Below are 26,230 nucleotides of genomic sequence, written 5' to 3' on the forward strand. Positions count from 1 at the left end.
AATGATCTCAATCGATTCTAGGTAGATGCAAAATAAAAATGCTTTTAACAAGTAAAAGAGTAAGAGGGTTAATCTTAAAGATGTAAACGCTTTAATTTTTGAAGAATCAGTGAAAATATTAAAATTTTATGAATAACAGTACCGGTAATTCAGAGTTTCCAAATGAGTTCATTTTCTTTTCTCAAGAATAATGTTCCTAGATGCCCGCGTTGATTGTCGAGTCAGAAATGGCATACCAAAATGAATAGTTATGAATATAATAGTAACTTATACATGTATAGGAATTTAAAAAATTAAAAAATAATTTCCACACTACAGAAGAATAACTCGCAAGCAGACGTATTTAACATTATACATATAGAAGGAAAATACGCACTGGGTTTATTTTTAGCAAATTTAATATACCAAGGTTATTCACTCTAGGTTTCAAATTCACTGGTTTGAAATGATATAATGTTAAATATTCAAATAGAAAACATTACATGAATTATTCATAAGCATTTCCACCTTAAGATATCGTACAGTAGAAGATATGATATTTCAAATATCCTCCATTGAAAGTACAAGAGCAAACACAGGGACATGGATTTGTTTTTGCTGAGGGGATGATTCAGTGAAAATAAAAACTAGTGAATAACCTTTTTCTCCTTATATTTTATATTCAACTCATCAAAAATCAGTGAAAATAAATTCCATACAAAACACCCAAAAAATTCTGTTCAGCAAAAATTAATTCCAGCAAAAATAAAGTATTATACAGTAACTAGGAATACCCAGTAGTCAATAATGACTACAGGTTTATATACAGCAGACAATTTTACAGTGATTACAAAAATAAATCTTACTTTAGTAACTGAATTTGTTAAAAAAAATGTTAATTTTTGTGATTTCGAAGCTGTGCTTAATGTGACGTCTTTTTTGAATTGAAAAGTAGTTGTTATTATTACTAACCTTATACTAAAATATGTTTGGAATACTAACAAATTCTTTTGAATTCATGTGATACACATGTACAAATGTCCTGTGTTCTTTGCTGCACAATAGAATACGAAACAGTAAATGTGTAGGATTACTTTGTTAAGTCAAATGAACCATATTTACCTGATAGGACAACGACTACCCTACCAAATCATCTCTGCTATCTCACCAGATAGTTAGCAGATAGCAAGAATTAATGGATGTATGAATAGGCTTGTATAGGCTTAGTTTGTTTATACACAAAGGCCATTTTGGCTAAGTTTAGCCATTGATTGGTAGAAAGTCATGGTGGATAGAAGTTAGTTGGGTAATTTATCTAACTGATTTGCAGAAAGTTCCAATGAACTTGCAAAATAAAAGCAAAAATAAATACTGCAAACTGCGCAATTATTTGATGGTTTTATTCCCATTTAATAGATGCTATTAAATAGAAACCCAGTGACTATACATGTACAATTTAACCGATGAATTTAAAACCATTCCTGCAATATTCAAAAATAAAACACAGTGAATATTTCTTTTTCAACAGTACACAGATTAACCTCTAAAGTGAAAGAACCAAATCTGCAGTAAATCAATTCAATACACAATGGGATTAACCCTTTTAAACTCTAGAAGTGGAGATAGTAGAAAAACTGTGAGCAATTTTTTTTCTCCTTTGCTCCTCCATCACATCACAATTCCTAGCAGAACTTTTTTCTGTTTTAGTTGTTCAACATACAAATTTTCGTAACTAAGCTCATTCTTTGATATAAAATAATTATTGTTACAGTTATTACTGTAAAATCTGTATTAGAAACCGCGGCTTCTATTAAAATGGTACAATGCAATAAAGGGGATGCGCCTTCTATTAGAGCATCTACACATACGAAAAATGTTGAATTGTTGTTCTCAATTATTCAAAAAGAATGGGTGCGACTTCTATTAGGGATGCAGCTTCTAATACAGATTTTACGGTAACATTATTTACAAATGAATATATAATTGTAATAAACATACCACTACATTTTTAATTTTTTTTAAATACACGTATTAACATGATAATGGCCAATGCTTATATTTTGATCCCTCACAAAATAAAGTTAAGCCCACAGCACTTTTTTCTACCATAATATTTTTAAAACATTTATCACAACCTGGAGGCAATGGCAAAATGAAAATGTCTATTTGGTGAATTAAGAAATCATAGAAAAATACACATGTTGCAAATGGTTTATGGAAAAATTATTTAAAAGGTTGAAAAAGCCATGGTGATATGTCAAAATCAAATTGAAATGGATGTCTGCAGTTACATTACGAATTTAAAACACGAGTTGAACTGAACATTTTTGGCATTGTGTACAGTTTATCACACAGATTCATTTACAAAATAATTAGTTTCGTACTGATGTACAATTCGTATGATATGTACAACTCAGTATTGCTACTTTTTGGAAAAATATCAAATCAGTGTTCTCCCCAGGGTATAATCAGCGTGGCGGCACTATCACAGCACTTTTAAACCCTTTGATATTTTCCCCGCCCAATATTCAGTACAAATATATTCTGTAAATGTTATCACCAGTTTGACAGACAGTTTCAGATACTGTAGAATACTTTATTTTCACTTGTATTTTATTTTTGCCATTTTTGATGAAGGGCTGCAAAAATCACATGATATGATTGTGAACACGACATTTATTTAATAGTTCAAATTCAAAATATCGATCTTACGGATACCCCTTACTTCATTAGAATTGAACATTATCAATATGGAGGCCCAACTTTTACGGTAGATGACATAAGAAAAAGGTACTCTTTTATGTGTTATTTATAACATGCTCTAAGGACAGCATACAAAAACAAGTTTTCATCTCCCTGATAACCCCCCCCCCCCCTCCCCCCGGTTCTCCTAAGAGCATTATATATTTTGGATAAACAATAGAACCAATTTAGCATAACAATGAGTACAATAGAAATCATTGACATATTCTATTTTATTATGCAAATTTATACTGTAGGGATGTGGCATGGGATAACACGGCGGGCCTCAATTCTGTGTGTTTGGTGACCAAGACAGAATATACTTTCTGGGCAGGTAGTTGGCAGAGGTGGGCACAGAACCCACAACTGCCCTGGTGAGATACAAACAATACTGTAAAAATCTGTATTAAAAGCCACGGCTTCTATTAAAAGGGTACAATGCAACAGAGGGGATGAAGCTTCTATTAGAGCATCTACACATATGAGAAATGTTGAATTTTTGGTTCTCAATTATTAAAAAAAAATGAGTGCGGCTTCTATTAGGGATGCGTCTTATAATACAGATTTTGCGGTAATACCACATGCTCTGTATACACTGACCCAAATCGTATATGATAGTGAAAGTAATATAGAAGCTTTAAGGCATCATTAGGCCTCTATTCAATTCTGAGAAATAGAATTTGAGTATTATATATTTTTGCATTGAACAAGCAAAAAAGACTTTTTCGAGTCGTGGCGTAAAATGGAGGCATGTACCATTGTTGAAATCAGTTGGAAATGGAAATTAGTTGATTTGAGGGTGTGTCACAATAAGTGAGGGAGTAAATCTTTTTTATGCTACGAAAAAATGAAGACCTTGAACATACTTTTTTGACTTTAGTACAACATCATTTTTGTTTGATTTCCTAACGTTTTTAGGTTCATTTGTTGCAAGTTACAGAGCACATACCTAAGCGGCCATCCCTCAGCAAATAATGAAGCAAAGGCATTTTCGATGTCGAAATCGCGAAACTCTCCCTTTTTACGCAAACTGGGAAGTTTGAATTACTAAACGAAGTACAGGACGATGAAGATGAAATACCCAAGAACCAACACATACCAAAAATTATATCTCAAAAGTGAATATTCGTGGTGTATTTTAAGTCTAACCGAACGGGAAGTGAGAATTTGTTGATACTGTAAATATCCAAACATATTTTAGTATAAGATAGTAATAATAAGAACAACTTTTCAATTCAAAAAAGACATCACATTAAGCACAGCTTGGAAATCACAAAAATTAACATTATTTTTAATAAAATTACAAAAGTAAGAGCTACTTGCAAACCGTTACAGTAAACGTATTCACTATTGACTGGGTTTTAATTTCGGTATTTTCGCTGATTAGTTAAATCCCCTAATTTAAATCTACGTAGACATGTAAAATAGCAATAAAACTCATTGTTTCCTTGACAAATTCATGAAATTAAAAACACAGTGAATATGCTCAAAACATCAAAATAGTGAAATTAAAAGTCAGTGAAAATAAATGGTTTTATAGTACATCTGTAGACCTTGAAACATATACGATAACTTAAAGCGAGAGAGTTGTCACCTGTGCATGCGTCAGATGGCCATAGTGTGTCATTGTTTACAAACAAGCGTCTACCCATGAGCCTTTGCGTTTTTAGCGTGTGTTGCTATTGACATCCCTCCTGCTTTAAAGATTACTTTACAGCATTTATACCAGAATATAAATCTAAGCAAAGCAATGTATGTAAAGCCATAGCAACAAACATTTCATGGTTAATCTCACATTTTTTTTTAAAAAAAATGGACATCAGGTTATTATGGATTAGTCTCACTGTGCTATAGAGGGGGAAAAATTTTAAAGACTCAATATTGACGAAAACATGTAATTTTTAGCATTGTAGTTTGATACTGTATATTGATAGATATATTGGACTGTAATTTATAATGAATTGAAAACACTAATAAAACAATGATAATATCTAATATGCATAATATAACAATCACAGCACATGCATATTTCTGGTTTTGCTTTTCATCTAACAAATATAGTTGTGTGTCCTGAAAACACAACATATTTTAGTTTATGATAAATCAAAATCAACAGTATGGACTTTCAAAAAACAATATTAATCATAACTTAGAAAGAACTCCTGTGTGCTGAACGTATTGGAGGCATGAAGTACAAATATTATATTAAAAACACATAAAGCAAAAATTGGGTTTATTGCATGCAAAATCATTGAAATATGTCTTATTTTGACCATAGACTTGTCTTTGTCATTTATATTCACAGTAAGCACATGCGCTTGTAATAGAACAAATACAGTATTTAAAAATATAACTGCAAGCAATAATTGGAGGGGATTAAAGTAGCTAAGCTTTAACAATTACATGTATAAATATGTAATGAAATAATGACTATAAATGATGACTTGATATTTTGGTCATATATATTGTCAGACAACACAATTATAGTACCGGTTGCATGTCCCTATCTGAACAGTACTTCTTACAATTATGCGTATTAAGAAACACGCATGAAATTAATAAGTAATTAATATGCACAGATTTCAACCCTGAAGTAATCAGATCTGTGGATTATCTAAAAGTACCTAGTTTCATTCTCCACAGTTTGAAAATTAAACAGGGCGCGCCAACGTGAAGGTGGAGTGGGCGTGGCACATTTGTAATGTGCATCATTGGCATGGATGTTGAAAAAAAGAAAACCAAAAAATCTATTAATCTACAATTACATATGCATAATATGTATATATATATTATTACAAAATTAATGAGAATTTTAAAGAGCTATTATTAAGGAAACGTCAGCAAGCACAATCAGCTAATTTCAGCTCCACGATTCATCACACGGCGACATCAGTTGTTTACCTGTAATGATCGCGTCCAGGCACCCTGATACTATGTAACGATGCTTTTGATTGGCCAAAGCCACACATTGACACAAAAAACAACCAATCAGAATATTTGTTCCAAGAAGTAAATTTATTTCCTCCACTTATGATGTGAGTTGTAAGCATGGCTGTTTTCCAGGGGGGTTTTAAATCTTGATTTAAAGAAAATTCAACTTTGAATACTGACATTCGTCAAAATATAAACATTTACATGTTTAAGCAATCATTCGTGTGGACTTCTTGGAGATCAGCAATGTCTGTGATGGTACGTCGGCTGCGCTGGTCGTTTAACGATCATGCAAGTGCATTGCTGCCTTTGTTCCGCTCGGCGGTGATGATGTTGCCGCTACAAGTCACTGTGTGAACTTGGTTTTAAACCATACGTTTTAACGAATGGTTTTACTGATATCCATTTTATATATTTGACGTCACCCTGGCAAGTAAAAATATGGGTACGGTAATACACTTTTCTAGGTCACATGTTCATTTTTAATCGTGTTGCAACTTTTTGTTCGGTGGTGTTATCACCTCACGATGACCTGCTAAGATAACAATCCGGAATTTTCACAGTTGCACCTTAAAACAATGAACCAGTTACCCTGAGCACGAGAAATCATCTTCGGAAGACAATGACCTGTTTTGTAAACAATTCTTTGTCTAGGACCAGGGCGCACAGGAAATATAACAGGGGTATTTGAACAAATTTATGGCCAGAAATAGTTTTAGTTTTGATACGAATGGAACAGAAACAGTTGTTGTCAGTTCTCAGCTCTAAACAGCGTAGAAACCGAGGGGAAAATCATATCTATAGCTACCGATATATATATCGGCTTAGCCTCTATGTTTATTTTTATCGGTTTAGCTTTTATTGATTACAGTTTTTCAGTATTCTCAATTTAGTTATTTCATTTTCATTTGTTTTGTGTGGAATGTTTGATTCTGTTGAATGTATAACAATGACAGAATTTACTTGAAAGATTTTTGGCGACATATTTTGCGTGTACTTTAACTTATGGTAGCGAGAAGGGAAATTTTCACTTTTTTCTTGATTTTTCAAAAATTGATAAAACGGTTACTTTAGACCTTGATACATCACCCCAGGTTTACAAAAGATCGAAATTGCGAAAAAACGTTGCTCAAATTAGTGTTTTAAAACACTAGCAGAAAAGACTACAACTGCCGTTTCGTGGATATTTGCATAGTGTTTATCTTTGGAAGGAATTAAATGATAACATCTTATCTGTATACTCTGTTGTTGACGATTCTGATATAACGGGTGATAAGCTTCCAGTTGCAAACAATGCGTGTTTATCTAACGTCCATTGTCAGCATTATTGTCAGTCGAGACTTCGTCGGAGAAACATGGTCATACAGTACTCATTTCGCCCAACCTTCCGCTTTTACATCGACCGCTTATCGCTTAATTTCCGACCATGCGGTCTTGTCCGACCGGAAACCGACCGCATTTTAATCGCGTTTTTTTTTCCGCTCGCTCGCTCATTGAAAACATTGACCGCTCGCGCAAACACTGAAAACTGGCACATGGGTGGTCGAAATGGTGGTTTTGATAGTAAAGTGTGAACATACAACTAGTATTAACTATTATTACATTCTGAACGACACTTCAAATCTAATAGCTGTATTAAACTTGTATCGTGAAAGCAACTAAACTGGGACTTCTTGTTACGTGTTTTGGGTGCTTGTTCTAGATGTAATATTTTTATTTTTATTTTAATGAGACAGTTACGTGAAAAAAGCCTAGGTAACTCCTTTTGACAGAGCAGAGAAACGAGGAAATGTTAGTGATTAATTCCAAAAATATCGATATCGAATCCACATCGGTCCACGTCTGGTAAAATTTGACATTAAATTTTTAAAATTAAGTCACGATCATTGAATGAGCTCGGTCTATACCGTATACATACCGCAAAAGTGTTCCCACAAAAAATATTTTCGACTAAAAACGGCCACATGCCCTGAAAAAATCGAACAGAGCTTGACATGTATGAATAATTTATTGGGCTTAAATGAAAAACGTGTCAAATTTAGTTATAGCCATAACTATTTGGTGGCCAGTCGATGAACAATTCAAAGTCCTTCAGGACTGAAAATCATCGACGCTACTCTGGTTTACTTTATTTCACAACTTGCAGAGAAAACCGATTCGCGTGAGCTCTAATGTATCTTAGCCTAGTATTTTCTTTTTGAACTAAGGTCAAATTCCATCAGTTTGTCAAAATATATGTTTTTCAGCGAATAATTTTGAAGCCTGTCACAGCACAAACAACTATGTGAATCGACGCCGGTGATTGGATTGTACGACGACCCTTCAATTAGCGTCAAATATGCTTTGTTACAACATCATTGATTGGCTGAGAGTCACCTGATCGGAGCACGAACTGGGTCACAGAACCATATTTGTCCGTATTATCAACAGGACTTTGCAAAATAACCACACCCACATTTTTAATCATTTTTAGCGCGGAAGTTGCCAACAAATGTAAAAAAAATCGTGAATTTCATGGATTCGAATAAAATAAAGCAAGCGATTGATAAGGATGATTATTAATATTTTCCCCGATGCTCTTCGAATTTTTATTTTTTTTATTTCAAGGTAAGAAATGGCTAGCTGAAGTTGCATCGTCTTCAATGCGGTTGTTTCACCGCGAACAACTCTAGCTCTGTTTTGGGCATGGTTTAGTTTTGCGATGTAAAATAAAATATATATTAAAATAATAATACTTGATTAATTATTTGGGGTTTCAGCCCACAAATTACGGACATGATCTCCATGAATTACGGTCAATGTTTGTCTTCTCTCGGCTGATTGTCACGGTGTTGATCGACGCCCTTCCTAAACTCAGTATGGAGAAACCAACTGGGATCGACATTCCAAACAAACAATCGAAATTATCAACGAAAGACGAGATTTTCTAGATATTTACAAACATACTGTCATGACAAACATATGTAAAATTAACAAATACACAAAGAGGTGTAATATTATGTTTTATTTTAGGCTTAAAAATATTTTCTTTCACTCAGCCCATGCATGTAACTGCCATTTAGCTTTACGGTCCTTTCAGCATCGGGGGAAAACAACAATAATTATACAAAACACATTGCGAAGACTCAACAATCAGGAAAGAAACCCCAGACAACCCTGTCGTACTTGTGTTGAAATACATTTTGTATTTCACGTCAGAATATTGTTTAAAATAAAATATTCAGTCCAAGCCAAATCGAGGTCAAAGGGTCAGGTTGCGTGCATATAATTATATATAGTTAAAACAAAAAGTATTTGAACTTTTGTCAGCTGTTCAACATCTATAAAAACCAGAAAGACAATTATAAGACAATGTGAACCTCGGAAATTATTCTGTTAGTCCGAATTTTAAATGCGCGCGAGCGAGCAGGTGGGCGGTGATATTTCGGGGTTTGCGCGGTCGAAAATAAAGCGGAAATTGTCCGGTCGAATTCAACAAGCGGTCGCAAAAGCGAGAGAAAAAGGTGATTGGAAAGCGGAAGCGGGCGGGAGGTTGTGCGAAAGGAGTACTGTAACTTTGCACAACTTTCTTTTAAATCGTTTTATTTTCCAAGTCAATATTCTATTTTACTAATACATTTTTTTTCTAACGCAATGGCGAAGAAAAGAAAGAAAGCGTTGACAGACGAGGCAAAGAAAAATCTGCCACTCAGTGTCGCACTCTGACACAGCAATTTTTTTTCAAACATCGGCCATTTTGTTTCACCATGAAAACCGTTTTATTAGATGTCTTATCTGAGACACTTGAAGGATTAGCTTGTTTGTAAACTGTCAGCGTGTACAGTGGGACAGTAATGTTTGTCAGAGGATTATCCCTCGTTGTTCGTTTGCATAACAATGGAAAACCCGAACGCTCCTGGAGTACGGACTTAAATGCCAGCAGTTTTCTTCATTTTTCGCGCTCGAGCTTGAAATTATTCATTATCTGACACTCTTTATGAGTTCTATGATATCAGTGGTTAATATGTTTGGCCATTTTTAGTGTATATTTATAATAATGCAGCAAATCTACAGTGTTTTATTAACCAAAACTGTTTTTCGCGTTTTTCTCGAGTTGAAATTTTGATCGAGAACGACTCATTGAGACCGCCGCCAAATCAAGTGCGTTCGGACTAGGACATTCAAACTCGCAGTTATCGTTCAAAAGATAATGATGGTGCGAAATATGTCTGGGTTTTAAAGAAAATGCTTTGTCACAGAATAATAGTCTGTTAAAGGTGCCAAGTATGAAATAATTTGGGGACAAAAAAACAAACCTGCATAGAAATCGGAATAATAGGTCTTTTGATTATCGGAGACGCATTTCAATGGACTTGATTACGGACAATGCATAACTTAAATTTCACCAGGAAATTCCGCAGTGTGCTCTCGCAATCGCGTACTTAGTCATTTTTACAAGGTTCGCCATTTTTGATGTCACGTGATAATTATGTAAACAATGTCTGTCCAGTTTGTGCGAACTTGCACCTCTATATTTAGTCTTTTGATATATATAACCTAAATTACTGTTCTGAACGAGACAACAGACAGAGAATGTTTTATTTAAAAACGTCATAAAACCTTCTCGCTACCTTATATGCACTACATAAATGTTTGGGTTTTCTCTAGTTTATTAGAGCATTTTGCCGTCACAATATTTGAACAAACTTTAATTTATGGCCAGAAATAGTTTTAGTTTCGATACGAATAGGATAGAAACAGTTGTTGTCAGTTCTCAGCTCTAAACAGCATAGAAACCGAGGGGAAAATCATATCTATAGCTACCGGTATATATATCGGCTTAGCCTCTATGTTTAATTTTATCGATTTAGCTTTTATTGATTACAGTTTTTCAGTATTCTCAATTTAGTTATTTCATTTTCATTTGTTTTGTGTGGAATGTTTGATTCTGTTGAATATATAACAATGACAGAATTTACTTGAAAGATTTTTGGCGACATATTTTGCTTGTACTTTAACTTATATGCACTACATAAATGTTTGGGTTTCCTCTAGTTTATTAGAGCATTTTGCCGTCACAATATTTGAACAAACTTTGATTTAAGGCCAGAAATAGTTTTAGTTTTGATACGAATAGGATAGAAAGATTGTTGGCGACATATTTTGCCTGTACTTATATGCACTACATAAATGTTTATCTATAGCTACCGGTATATATATCGGCTTAGCCTCTATGTTTATTTTTATCGGTTTAGCCTCTATGTTTAATTTCCACTGGGTTTCTATTTTATAAATATAACATTTGCTCTATTAGAAGCACATCGACAACAGAGACACATGAGAGCCAATAAACAATATTTTATGGAAGGATTTTAATTACCCCGAAAATGACCAGTTCAATTTATGCTAATGTTTTTCTTACACGCACAACTTTTTAGTATAAGCTATCGCAGTTGTTCGTTGCTGCTGTTATTAGATAGATTGCTACCATAAAACAAAGAAAAAAAAATTGATCACAGTAAATCAGTTAAAAACTGTTGTGTAATCCAAAAAGCTCCATTTTAGAACATGTAAACATTATTCTATGGATAACTTACAAATGTATAAGAGATGACCTAGTATAGAGGTCGGGGCTATACCCTGTCTACATTAGAATGATGGATCACATTCTCATCTTCAGCCTTGGCCTTTGTACAATAACCCTATACCAGTACTCGGCAGTACTAGAATATTACTATAAACACATAAACTGTATGAGCACATAGCTAATGTACCAAGTGATTTTACAACATCATACATTAATATTGATTCAAATACAGTAAACAGTTTATTTTTAACTGCTAGAAATTTTCATTTTTGTGTACTTTTGGATTCGGGAAGACAAAATTTTGTGATAGTCGTGTCGTAGAACGCCAGAGAAATTTTCAGTGATACGAAATTCACCAAAAATAGCCCCTCTCTCACAGTTATACCATCAAATTCACAAAATAAAATAATACCACATATTGATATAATATGTACTGATGAAAACTACATGTACATGTATCGTAATATTAGAAATAAAAATCCAGCCATGTGAAGCAATATCTAACTGTACTTGCTCTATTACAGGACACTATTAGTAACACAGAGCAAACCATACCCTTATTTAATAATTAAACCGTATTTGTTTATTAGTAGCACAAAATGATATATGTATCAATGGTCAAAATAAGTCGTATTTTAATAATTCAGCATATTTAAATGCACCTGTTTACATGTACCTCTATTAGAGATGTGCTTCCTCTAGAGCAAATAAGGAATAATGTTTACATTAGTGAATTTTAAGTATTTTACTCACACTGTTGTTTATACTTTATTTATTAAATCAGAATTACATACATCATCTGTAAAGCTTATATTTTGTAAAATGATATTTCAATGACTTGATTCCTCAAAAAATTACTTTTTACTGATCCCAGAGTGCAACTTTCAACTGAACACCCACAAATTATCAAATTAAAACTTTTTTGGTAGGAAAATTTAACATGGTATATAAGGAACCTTCACTCAACCCTGCACTGCTTCACCTTATTTTGTATACGAGACAAACAAATCATTAATTGAATCATTAAGATGATGCAGATTGTTCCTACTGTCAACAGTACAACAAGAACTCTATAGATAAAATTTCCGAAGATTTGTGGAATACTTCCAATTCAAAACTACTTTTACTTTAGGCTCAGATGGGGTTTGAACCCATGATCTTCGGTTTACGAGACCGACGCCTTACCACTTGGCCACTGAGGCTTTGTTGCACTGAAAATCAATGGCAGTGACGTCACTTAAATTTAGGAGGGCCAATGAAATATGGGCATCACTATACCCGCCACACGTGACGTCATGGTAAATATCATGTTAATCACATATTGTTCATGTTCTTACATAAATAAATTGGTATTCATTACACTTGCAAATACATTGGCGCTTACTAAGTACTTGCATCACTACACCTGGCACACATGACGTCATGGTAAATGTGCAAATGCATTTTGAAATAATAGAACTGTAAAATACTTCATTTTCGCTTGGATTTAATTTTTGCTATTTTCGCTGTAGGAATGATTCAGCGAAAATAAAATCCAGCGAATATACCTTTTTTTCTATATTTTACATTCAACTCGTCAAAATCCAGTGAAAATAAATTCCATACCAAACACCCAAAAATAGTCACAAAAAAAATTAATTCCAGCTAAAATAAAGTATTCATAACTGACTCACTTTTTAACAATTTATTCCAACTCCTACTTCACGAAAAGCACAATAATTATGACAATATTTGCAACATGATATTATATAATGGGCAGTACTATTGTGATGATATAGATCATTACACAAATAGAATTGGTTCATCATCATCATCAAATGTAGACACATTAGATTAATAATCCATATTGCATACAGTAATGGATAATTCTGCATTAGAAGTCTACCTCTAGTGGTATATATTATAAAAACACTTCTAAACAATAGGAATTGTTTCTTTGAAAGTCACACTGTAGTAAACAGCTCCAGCCAAGCTCTGATAAAGACTCGTTTTCTCGAACTTACGAGTTGATTATGATTATTATTATTAATTGATTATTATTTGGCAAGAGCCAAAGTGGATGTATGTGTCTACGAATATCACAGCAGTGATTATATATAGTATTTATGACAATAGTGTACAAGTTCAGAGTTTGTCGGATAAATGTCAAAAACACAAACTGGAAAAAAGTACTTGGAAAATTGGCCTTTAATGATGTTGCTTTCATAGCAGGAAAGGTACACAGTCAATATGTGGGGGGGGCAGTTCCCTGTTCACATGTATCTAGAAGTTTCTTTTTCCATTTTCCCTTTTCTATTATAGTAGCAGTATATGCATTTCAATACCGTGTTTTAAAGAACTTGTGACTTCTAAATATAAATATTGCTACAGTCCCTCTATCCGATAGAGGGACAGGACTGGGATATTGAATAGTGGCAGATTCTCCTGCCCACTCCTAATTAGTTCAAAGTTTTGGCCCTTGTCTGTTTCAAGGGGAAATTTTGCTCACTCAATTTTGATTACCCCACTCACTATTTACCCCTCTCTCCCAAGGATAAACAAACCATAATAACAATGCCTCTCTCAATAATTCTTCCACATAAAATACAGCATATTCTCGGGGGCGGACATCAGGGCATTTTCACCACATGGCAACCATCATGATGAAAACAAAAGCTAAAAACTCGCAGAAAACGGTACTTTGGGATGGTTGTTGAGAGTCCCCTGAACAGTGTAACAAGATTAGCCCTACGTGTGTAACATATATGAATTTGATTGTTCAGGATTACTTCAAAGTTGAGTTCCTGGCGTTTTCTCGATTTTTTCACCGACTCTTCGCTCGGCGTTTCGCGTTCCACAGCAGCAAGCGCAGAGCCCATAGAAATACGTGGTACAGTGGTGCGCGTCTTAGCAACGTAGAACATCTTGTGACGTAGCTCCTCTCGAGGATATATAAAAATCATCAACAACAAAAATGTTATTTCCTCTGTCTGTCTTCCTTCAAAAAAACCTAACATGCAGTTCATTTTTTTGGAAGCTAAGAATTTTCACTATTTGTCAATTTCATTGCGACTCCATGACTTTAAATTCCATTTTAAACAGCAAAATATAAACGAGTTGTTTTCAAAACAATTCATTATTGTCTAGAAATTTCTACTATCTATCAAACCTTGATAGATACAATCATGTTTTGAAAAAGATTAATCATTGAGTGAGGAGCTTTCAAAGATACAGAAAGATTTTTATCCCACCTTGGACAATCAATCAATCAATCAATCAATATTTATTACCTTCACCAAACCATGCAATTGTATCATTTGAAAGAAACACCAGCAATACAATCTGACAAAGAACTATGTAGACAATTAGAAACACTCCAAGTCTGCCAAACACAAATAAAATAAAGTCATTGAAAATGACACAGTTCCCGTTAAGTTCTCTTTGTGCTCATCATATTAAAGCGGAGGGGTTGTCGCGAGCATGTCCTTGAAACTTGAGTTCCAAGTGGCGTATACAACAGATTGTTTATTTACATCAAAACACGTGTTTCGTGTCATAGTAATATGGCCAAAATAAAAACAGTCGTTATTCAGCCATCTTTGATCTGATTATGAAACACACTGATATGTATGATGTATGTGCCAAATTTGAATGAAAACTGACAGAGCACGTCCAAGATACTGCATAAAAAAACAAAAACAAGATGCCTGCCAGTCAACCATCTTTGATCCAATTGCAAAATAAATCGTCATGGACATGTATCCTAACATGTATAATCTATGCACCAAGTTTGAATGACAACTGACAAAGCATGTCCAAAATACAACATTTTCAAAAAACAAGATGGCTGCCAGTCGGCCATTTTGAATTGAATCGCTAAACCACTGCATGTGCATATGTCCCACATAAAGTACTAGGGCACATGCAAAGAATGAACGGAATCGGTCCACAGGATTCTGAAATATGACGTTGGATAGACTGACACACGGACAGACGGACACACAGACAGTCGGACAGACAAACTCAGGAACTCACGGACGGGCGGGGACATGTATCCTAACATGTATGATCTATGTGCTAAATTTGAATGAAAACTGACAAAGCATGTCCAAAATACAACATTTTCAAAAAACAAGATGGCTGCCAGTCGACCATCTTTGATCCAATTGTGAAATAAATCATCATGGACATGTATCCTAACATGTATAATCTATGTACCAAGTTTGAATGAAAACTGACAAAGCATGTCCAAAATACAACATTTTCAAAAAACAAGATGGCTGCCAGTCGGCCATTTTGAATCGAATCGCTAAACCACTGCATGTGCATATGTCCCACATAAAGTACTAGGCACATGCAAAGAATGAACAGAATCGGTCCAAGGGATTCTGAGATACGACTCCGGACGGACGCACGAACGCACGGACGGACACACGGACACCAAATTATAAGTCCCCGTTTTCGGACTTCGTCCGAACGGGGACTAATTAAACTGACCTCACCTGTGAATTATGTAACTTAGAAGCATGGTAGGGTGTAGGGAAATTATGAAGGACAGCTTACTATAAGCATACATGATGTATTCCAACAAAGACTATGGAGACTAGACCCATTTGCAGGTTTCTGTGTCATGTGATATTCTGGTCAATTACATCAAGAATTTGTTTGAAAATGCATAATGGTGTGCGCAGTCATCAACTGAACAGCATAATTGCACAAAGTGACAACTTGCTCAGAATTTGTTTGATCTGCCAAGAGGTGATGTGGTAAATTGTTTGCAGCACAATTTTTAAGAATATTTCTACAACTACATGTGTAGCTTACTTCTAGTAGTACATGACTGGATAAAATGACTGACTTTATGACATTAGATTAAATAAAACCAGGTGAATTCAATTCAAAAACAAAATTTGAAGGTGCAAAACTATAAAGCGATGAAAAATAAACTTATTTTGCGCATTAATTAATTAATATTATTATACATGTACATCTGTCACCGTAATGCCATAAGTTATACAGCGTGCCTTAATTTTGTGGTATTTTACATGGTATTTTCATTCTACCATATTAAGAAATGCGATTTCCAAATATGCAACAATTACGCACGTAAGTGTACTCTAATAATAAAAACAAACATGGCAGCTTCCAGGTTTTGGCCTGACCCCATACAAAGAAGTTCGCTCAATCCGTTCTAAACTTTTTGAATTTCGGCATTCCATGATGTATCCTTGGGAGGAAAAGATATATAATAATTAGGTTATTACGAGGTACCGAAAAATATGCACTCAGACAGTAAACGATTGCATCGGTAGATACACTCGCTGTACTGTCTATGTGCAAACTTTTCGGTATCTTTGTAATAACCTCACACATATAGTATGTTAGTCCATGGAGTAATTATTTTTTTTATCTCCATGGTTAGTCCAACCAGATTATGATTACATTGAATTCTTTGATAATGAGAAGGAGGGGGCAACAATTCTTGGATAATTTTATACAATTCACTTACATCTGTCGTCAATTTATTTACATTTGATATCTCTCATTTTGATAAGTTTACCTAATAACGATTTAACTATTAAAATAATTATTACATAATCAAATAACCTAAATTGATTGATCTTAATTATTCTTGAACGTTATTATACAATATTGAATAATGTAATGACACACTTTGCTGTTTCTGATATTCGCACAGGAAACCAGAAACAGTTTTTGCAACTAATGTTTACATAACACTGCAGTCTGATACACAAAGCCCAGTAGGTAACCTTTGCTCAGTGTTGTAATTGGTATCATTGTGTGAACTTCACTGTGTTATTATTGGTGCCCTATAATATTACATTAATTTGATCCATATCAAAAAACGTGACATATTTAGTGCCCAGTTACCGAGGAATTCGACCAGAATATAAATAAAACAGTGAGGCAGGTCTAAAAATATCCGGCTTGCTAGTATACCAGTGTTTATGATAGAGAGAGTGTGTTTTTTCGCCATGTGACCTGGTTCTTGGTAGCTTTGTTGGAAGACAAGGTCATAACAGTCTCAGTTAAAATGAAAAGTGCTGTATGTTCACGGGTGCATATACAATCAGTTTTATTTTACGCAACACGGGCCCATTATCGTTTAAAACAGTCGCATCGATTATATAACCCAAACAGGCCCCACGAAAATTTTCAACCGGTAACCGGCTTTATAAACAAGGTCGATTCGACGATGCGATCACCGATCGGTCAGACTATTTTTTTTAGAATATATATAAAGTGTCGATGACACAAGCAATACAGGTTGCTGTACTGTTTGGTATATTCTTCTATAATATTGTAGTTTGGCTATCACACGTCGCATTGGCATCAGCCGGTTAGCTGACACGTACGGAGCACACATCCGCCATCATCATCACATTGCGGCGGCTACCTTTCATTACTTACCGTGTCCGGTAAAATCGTCGCTTTACTGCTTTGGTGGTCTCTTTTACGAAGTCCTTCCACGTATCCTTGCCTTCTTCGAGGTGATATATCCTTGGTTCTGTGACGGCGGCGCGAGCTTCTGCCATTCTTTGGTCCCAATATACGGCAAATAACCAGACTCACTTTCGCAACAGACTGACGCAGAAATAATCGTATCGCCTGCTTCGCGCATTTATAAACCATTCGAAAATAGGGGTGTCAGATCCCACGGTGAGGGGCGGTAATCTGACGGACTTCTATTATATTTTTGAGCGTTTTTGATTACACGGTAATATTTATAATAAACCCGACTTGCATTACTATTTTTTTCTGATGGTAGAATTATGTATTTGATATGCTCAATGAATGGACAAAACAAACGAGTTCAACAATATAAATTACCGTTTTTATTTAATCGTTTCTGTGCCAGAGGGGAAACAATAAAATAAAATGGCAGCAATTAAATAATGATTAAAAACACAATTAAATAAAATCATATCTAATTAATCGATACTGCATACCATATATTATTTATTTTAAGCTTCATTTCCTTACCTACATCCAATGAACGGTGCAGTTATAATAAACATTCGTGTTCTGTTCATGTTTTCGATTTCAGTTCAAGTTGACGAAGAACACAAATATTTTTTGGCAGAAATAAAACAGTTTCTCTGGGTTTGACGTTCTTTTTTCCCCAGACAAAAGACAAATGAATCATTCTCATTGCAACGAAGATGTGATGACGTTCTTACATCGTAATAGCGAGCAAAATCTCTGAATTAACACTGACAGACCAGACTCGCCAGCTGACGTTAACATGAATAAAGCCAATTTCACACACTGGAGCAGCCTACACACAAGAAATTGTTTTTGTTCTTTTTTTTGTTCCATTCTTGAATACAAATATGTCATTGCATTGATTGCCTTTAGCTCAAAAGTGTACAGGATATCCGTCAGTGAACTCTTCAGTCAATGAACATGTTTTTTTCAAATAACCCTAGAACGGATTGGTAATTGCTTCCTTGACGTTCATTTTATTTTACTAGTATTTGAAGAATGTTTTTTTTTTTTTTTTTTTTTGCAGATCATGAGGTTTGGTTTCTGATTGTTCAGTTTTGCAAAATATACACGTCTTTTTTTCACAAGTATTTAGGAAATTGAGTAACACTCGGGCCTAAACGTCTCATCTCCAATAACAACTCAATCGGGTAACAAACAGAGCCCAACTTTAGTTTCCCAGATCATGAATAACTCATCCCTCAATTAACATTTGAAACTATAAAATGAGTATATAGCAGTGTTTCCATTTAAAAAAACTGAATTTAAAAAACTATTTAAAAAAAAATCATTTTAAGCAGAGTAATGTTCAAGGCCAGAATAAGTGGAATTCACAGAATTTGGTTACCCTGGTAATTGGAAAAGTAGAATATGAAACGAAGCTCAGCAATCAATACATTGACACAATAAAATTAATACAGGCACAAATCTGAAGATGTTACTAACATTTTGTAAATATAATTTTTTATGAATCAAAATGACTGGTAGAATTCAAATTCGCCAATCCACAAACAATATGAGGAAAACATCGCAAGTACCAGTATTAAAGCGGGTAAGTCGTTACCTTCTCATGTGTCAGGTGGCTATAGCGTGTCATTGTTCTTAGCGTGTGTTGTTATCGTCGCTTGGGACTCAATTCCCGCGCGTGCGCAGGTGACGACCCTCCCGCTTTAATTAGTTAGTTCAACATCATCCAATCAAGAAAACCTTCATTTTGAATGGGTGGGAGATCACAGTTACTACATCATTTGCATGCCTAATATGGGCAAGACAAAGTGGAGCCTTCAGACCAATCATCATTAAATATTTGAATTTGAATGAAAGCTGATGATCGGTATTTATGAATTGTGTTAAATATGTTTATAACTAAAGTAAATCTTCATGCATTTCACTGTATATGCATTTTAATGTAATTGAAATGAAAGTTCCAGAGATGACTTTGAAGTACCGGTAGGGGTATTTTGAAATTAACCTCCAGAGGGCGCTCAGCTTGGAAACTATATTTTAATAACGCACCGCCTGCTGACACAGTTTTTCCCCATTTAAGATTTGCATCTTGGATTTAGGCTTAAAGTAAAAGTAAAGAGTCGGATAAGTATACTGTATATCAACCGAAATGCTAAACTTAGTGCCAATAGACATATTTCTTCAAATTAAATTTTTATTTGTAATATTATTTTTGGCCAAACCTTAAATCTCAAATATTAAAATCTTTTTAGGGATTTAAGTGAAAAACATACGAGGCAATTCAACCCAACCATGCAAAGGGGGTTGTGGTTCGACATACCAAACAAAACCTGCTCTTTGTGACATGACAAATGAATTAGGGTACTGTAGAATACTTTATTTTCGCTTTGAATTAATTTTCGCTATATTCGCTGTAGGAATGGTTCAGTGAAAATAAAATCCAGCGAATATACCTTTTTTCCTATATTTGACATTAAACTCGTCAAAAATCAGTGAAATAAATTCCATACAAAACACCCAAAAAGTCTTTTCAGCAAAAATTAATTCCAGCTAAAATAAAGTATTTTACAGTATACTAATTTGTAATTTTGTGTGTTTCATGATTTTTGGGTAGTTACCATACTCATTTGAATGCATTAATATTAATTAAGGCTAATTATGCAACAAGTATTTCTACCATACATACTGTGGAATACTTTATTTTTGCTGGAATTAATTTTCACTGAAAATGCTTTTTGGGCATTTTGTATGGATTTTATTTTCACTAATTTTTGATGAGTTTAATGTGAAATATAGGAAAAAAAGTATATTCGCTGGATTTTATTTTCACAAAATCATGCCTTCTGCGAAAATAGCGAAAATAAATTCCAAGCGAAAATAAAGTATTCTACAGTATTACTCTGGTGTTTTTCTCATTATAACCACACAGGTACATTTCCCAGAACATTCTATTTTCGAATCAGTGATCATGAATTACAAGACTAAAACACATCACTGCGATGATTTGAAAAATAAATCTATTTTTAATCACTTATTTAAACCAAATCATTGTCACTACATGGTGGCACTAGATAGGAGAAAATACCTGCGATTCATAGACATCATGTCAAATATTGTCAGTTTCCCTTCACAAAATGGTGCCCAGGAAATAATGTGTACATTTCACCATTTAACCAAATTTGGCCTCAGGAACTGAATATTCATTGACCAGTGAAAGCCCCAAGGAATCTGAATTGTATCTCAATGAATGTTGTTTTTTTCTTCATTATATATGCATTGTCTGTTGTCACATGTCTACTGAATGTTAACACCCTATTGGTTATAAGGTCCTGTCACATGTATAGTTATTGCATTGGCTCTGGAACATGAATTTATCTTTCACAGAGATGATTCAAGGCCAGACATGGGGGCACTAATTTTAATTAGGCCTTGAATTTCTTTAAATTTATCATGGTCCTTGTCAGCAACTAGTTGTAGAAGGACAGCTTCACTGGTTGTGATAATTGCTCCTGCTTGACGCAGTCTCTGAAAAAAAATTAATGATAGTAATTTTAACTTTTTCACAACCAGCTCCTGTCTTTTTATCACAAATTCACAAAATAGTCCCCTTTATAATCTCCACTTTCCTTCAGAAGATTGAGACAAAAAAAGCCAATTTTTGTTAATAAAAACTGAAAATTTACCTAAATTTTGTCTGTTGGCTCTAAATAAGGGTTCATTTTCAGTATTATTGAAAAATATAAGAAAAACGTGCATAAAAATTGGTGCGAGAAAGTACAGTGGTGAAAAGGTTATTCTAACCATAAAGAAATTTTCTTTGGTTTGTTAATAAAAAAGATGTGTTTTTTTTTATCTGATGAAGTATAAATAACTGAGTGGTTATATTTATAGAGTCTTTCTCTCAGTTGAAACAATTTACATGTATCTGATAATATGTTTAAGTAGAGATGACTCTGTTGTGTTTAAAATCATAATGAATTTATCCATGTAGTTTTGTATTGAAAAATGATTGTTCTTAATTTTGAATTGTTCACATGGTTTCCGTCTTTCATTTGAATAAATTTAGCGTATTAGGAAATTTTATTTTGCATTTTATTTTTTCAATATTAATATTGTTGAAAGAGGGATCATATGACATATGGAGTCAGCATTAACATGATCAAAGTCAAGAGCAATATAGATCATTTCTAAATATTCAAATATTTTTGTAAGTCAAAATTTAACTGCTTGTTAACACCATGTCTGTATCAGTATGTGTTATCCTCGCGCAAAGTTCAAAATTGTCCTGGAGCCAGTTCTGAGTAATGGTCTTGCTCAAGTAAATATAGATTTTAAGACCAAACTGTCAATCCATTATGTGCAACAACCAACAAAATCGGTCAAAACATATTTGAGAAATGATGTCTGACAGAATATGGATAAAAAAATGTACTAGTACACAAATAGTTTTTGATATTTACAATAAATAAAAGACAGACAAAAAAACTTACACTAAATGCAAATGTTCTATCCATCTGACTTCTGGATGAGGTAGCATCAGCAACAATATGGACTTCTATACCTTTTGATAACAGATCCAACGTGGTTTGTTGGATACACACATGTGCCTGTAAAAGAATAACATAAACAATCACAGAACTTTGCAATATTCAATCCATTAGCATAACTCACACAATCAGTGATACATTTCTGAGCATTTGATTGGTTGAAATATTAATGAGCAGATTGTCAATAAATATACCAATCATGCAATCCTGTAATTTTATTTAATTAATATTTTAAATTTTTATTTTTTCTGTTGCTATTATTACTGCTACTATTTGTTATTTAATATCTGTTTTAGTTATAAATCTGGGGGTATTTTTCGGCTACTGGTTTATGATCACTAGTTCGTGTATCGACAAAAAACAAAATTATACCGTTGGCAATAAGACTCATTGGACCTGATTTTTATTTCCAGCAGGATACCGCCCCCGTTCACACAGCATTGGCAGTGAAGGATCTTCTAAATAATCCAAAAGACTACGAATATCTTTTTGACAACTTTACCACTTGGAATTGGCCTACACAGTCTCCAGATTTGAACCCTATTGAGAAACCTTTGGGAGTTGATCGACTTAGAGGTTCATTCCCGACCAGTTGCTAGTATTAAGTATAATAGTATTGCAAATATAATACATGTAGATCTTAGAGACAGTTTCAGGTGAACATGTGTTGGAAACTTGTCAATACAATGACAAAACGGCTTAGAGAAATTATCCAGCAAAGAGGTGAATGCAGGCATTATTGACAATTGCTGGGTTGTACACAGTATTCTCCATAGAGAATTCAAACGTTTTTTTCAATCTTGTATGATAATTGCAATATTGTTTTGTTTTTATTGTGTGTAAAAATGCATATTTCATTCAATATACAAATACCGGTATATTTATTCAAACCATTATTGAGTTATTTTATTGAATGATATCATAAGTAGTAACTGCGTGTAGTGTGGTGCGTAAATATTTCCTGGCAGGTCTGTATGTAATGTTGAGCTAATAAAATTGAATCCCCGGTAATATAAAGAACATAGGCCATCTTAGTTAAACAATGCATATTTTATAAAAAAAAAAAACAACTAGTAAGCAATCAGAATGCAAACCTCCACCACAGCGGCAAAGTATGAATACTTATAACAATAACTATATCTGGCGAAAATCCTTCTTTAAAGCGCCGTGGTCGTCACGCAGCTCATGTTCGAATTTCATGTAAATAAACAATGCATTTTACACACGTTGTATACATCGCTATGAGTCCCATATCGAACAGGGCGCAGCACGACGACTGTCACATTTTTATATTTATTTTTCAGACAAGTGAATCAAGGTCTTTTCTAAAATCTAATTGAATGGTCCTTCAGCCAAAGACAACCCCCTATATTACAAAAACAAAGAAATTAACAATCCAATACAAAAATCTCTATAAAATGCTCATCATAAAATGAAATAAAAAAACAAACATGCACAAAAATTGCTACTGTGAATTATCTTTTTGAATTTATTTTCTCCGTTTTCTATGAAGGAATTAAAATCCAATGAAAACACCATTTTTTCTACATTTTTCATTCAGCTCATCAAATATCACGAAATTAAATTCAATATAAAAAAGCCCAAATATTTTTTTCAGTGAAAATTAATTCCAGCTAAAATCAAGTATTTTATAGTTAAGATGCTAAACTGTAATTCTTACCTCAATTCCAAGTAATACAACAGATTTCAAGTTTGGAATTTCCTTTATGGCATTTTCCACTTCTGGAACAACCATTGAGAATTTGGTTTTTGGATATATTCCTTTAGCATGGCTGACATCCAACTCCGAGACAGTGCTGCCAAGACCTTTAGGATACTGAAATAAATGTGGAACAGCTCAGGAAAAAAGTATGCATGTTTCTGGTTTTCATAAAAAAAATCACAAAGAAAGATTTTTTAATATTTTTCACTAGATGGATAGACGGTGTCATTATTGCAGTATGACGACAAATGGGGGATATGCTTTCCTCAAATTGCATATTACAACCTGAAATGATTGTACTCTTTTTTGGTTAAGCAATAATCAGTTTCCAAAAGTATTGTGATAAGTGGTGGACCACTAGAAACTTAAAGGCGATGCCAGAATTGAAAAAAAAAAAAAAAATTTGTACAGGAAAAAATCCTGCAGGAACATGTGCACCGTGCCAGAAGAAATGACGTTTTGCACATTGTTATGCATTTTTAACATTTTCACCACCCTCTTTTCATCACAAAATAGTTCTGTTAATAGTCTGCACTTTCCTCCAGAAGATTGGGACAAATATAATTTTCCATTGTCTGCAGATCACAAGATTCATGGAGTTCTTGATGCAGGTTTATTCTTTATATTATTAAGCTGACAAAAGGGGTTCTGTAAATAAGTTCAAAGTTCAATCATGTATCAATCCCAAGAAGTGCTTCTCAAACCAGTCAGCAACTTAGGTGGCAATTGTTGCTGTGTTTTAGTGTACAACAAATATCGAGTCACAGTAAAATACTGACCTGGCTACCGGTAATTTTTTTTTTCCCAACAGAATTTGATACTGAAAAATTGTGCGATTTCATTCAGGAAAATATTAATTATTAAGAAACTTTGGCCTAGACCATAGTTGAACACTCACCAAGAGTGGTGGTCCAATGTAACTTTTGTGTTGTCAACCACAAGATGAAATCAGAACGTGTTATGGGGTAACAACCTCTAAGCCATCAGTGATTGGAATTATTATGCCTACCTGTTCTGTTACTATCAATGGTATCCCTAGAATCTTTGAAGCTTGTACCTGGGAAATAAACAGAGACATGTACATGGTCACCTTCTGATAAATCAGGTTTCTGGTCATTAATGGTTTGTGTTTGGTTCATATGTTAATTTTGATTCCAAAATAGCGCATATCAATTTGCTGCAGGTTCATTGTAGTTTTGCTATAGGCAGGCATGGCAGTGTTCGAGTAAGCAGCTGCAAATGTAGATAACATTTGCTCTGACAATGTCATGGATCTGATTTAAATTCCATGGCACTGATTTGACAGGATGGTTGTCACTGCAGCACTGACCAGCGCTGTGGTATTGTGCTTGGGGGTTGGGGATGGCGGCTCGTTTTTTTAACAAAGGTGTAAACAAATTTATTTATTTCTATTGCCCTATCAAATTGTTATTATATGCCCCTCTTAAAAATATTTAAAAAATAGTATTGATTTATTTGGATTTTCACAGCTCTCAAGTGACTGTGTACAGCCGTGACCACGCCCCTTCCCTCTCCGTGAACTGGCCGATCCACCATAACGACGCAACTTACCACTCTCTGTGAGACTGTTAGAATATCGTTAAAATATTTGATGTGAGGGCGAAACTTTTCTTGCATATCACACAAGAAAATAGCGGTGTTTTCGATGGACAGGTTTCCTAGAACTGTGTGGGCTGCCATTTTGGAACTGCAAAGGCTTGTGGGTCGTCATCAATCCAGACAAACAGATTAAAAGTTGCTTTCATATACTCCTTTTGAAACAAATATTTGACAAAAGATCGTTATTTAACAATATTTTGAAAAAAAAATCCCACCACTTTAATTGAATTCTAATAAAACTTTCCTTGTTTATCTAAGCTGAAATTTAGTCGACGGTCAAATACGGATCTAACTACAGAGGGCGTGCTACACAGCGTTTTAGTGTTGTGATCCTCTGTTTGATCCATTGTCATTGCAATAATAATAATAATGAATTGATTGCGTCCTTAGAAATAATTTCCATTGGTTGACAGCAATAAAATGTTAGTAATAAAGTACAATACATATAAAACTAAAGTAAAAGTAAAATGTCAGTTATTGTTATTTCTGATTTCCAATATTTTGTATTCACAAACTTGTCTTATTAGTACGTCTTCTCTTGAACTCATAATATATTTAAATATCTGGTCATCACTTTTCAATTCTTCTGGAATATTGATATTATTAAATAGCTTTTGTCTTTCTGTTTCGTACCTAAGACATTCCATGAAGAAATGTTCTTCATTTTCA

The 26,230-nt window shown here is 34.0% G+C and overlaps 2 protein-coding genes and 1 non-coding gene across 4 annotated transcripts in view; all 3 read right to left on the reverse strand.

The window, feature by feature from the left end:
• Positions 1-17,837, reverse strand: part of LOC102803200 (carnitine O-palmitoyltransferase 1, liver isoform-like) — a 62,265-nt gene extending 44,428 nt beyond the window's left edge. For both annotated transcript variants that reach the window (XM_085495477.1, XM_085495475.1), the window contains exon 1: positions 17,630-17,837. In XM_085495477.1, the coding sequence (XP_085351603.1) occupies positions 17,630-17,754 (125 nt within the window). In that variant the 5' untranslated portion in view covers positions 17,755-17,837. The remainder of the gene's footprint in view (positions 1-17,629) is intronic.
• On the reverse strand, positions 12,349-12,420 carry TRNAT-CGU (transfer RNA threonine (anticodon CGU)). The gene has a single exon. It is a non-coding gene; the product is annotated as a tRNA-Thr (tRNA).
• A 2,837-nt stretch (positions 17,838-20,674) lies between the features above and the next one.
• On the reverse strand, positions 20,675-25,651 carry LOC100367120 (isochorismatase domain-containing protein 1-like). Its single transcript, XM_002735371.4, has 5 exons — positions 25,514-25,651; positions 24,951-24,998; positions 23,900-24,055; positions 22,162-22,278; positions 20,675-21,196 (listed from the first exon to the last, which is right to left on the reverse strand). Exons 1-5 carry the CDS (start codon positions 25,640-25,642, stop codon positions 21,050-21,052), a joined length of 597 nt encoding a protein of 198 aa, XP_002735417.2. The 5' UTR covers positions 25,643-25,651; the 3' UTR covers positions 20,675-21,049.
• Between the last annotated feature and the right edge of the window lie 579 nt (positions 25,652-26,230).

The sequence above is a fragment of the Saccoglossus kowalevskii genome, chromosome 21, assembly GCF_978046115.1.
Source record: "Saccoglossus kowalevskii chromosome 21, keSacKowa6.1, whole genome shotgun sequence".
Taxonomy (NCBI): Eukaryota; Metazoa; Hemichordata; class Enteropneusta; family Harrimaniidae; genus Saccoglossus; species Saccoglossus kowalevskii.

Excerpts from the sequence above, each read along its gene's own strand:
- LOC100367120 (XM_002735371.4), bottom strand. The coding sequence starts at position 25,642 with ATGGCAGCCCACACAGTTCTAGGAAACCTGTCCATCGAAAACACCGCT. Across the intron at positions 22,279-23,899 it reads TTGTATTACTTGGAATTGAG|GCACATGTGTGTATCCAACA; the intron begins GTAAGAATTACA and ends ATTCTTTTACAG. Across the intron at positions 21,197-22,161 it reads ATAGAACATTTGCATTTAGT|AGACTGCGTCAAGCAGGAGC; the intron begins GTAAGTTTTTTT and ends ATTTTTTTTCAG.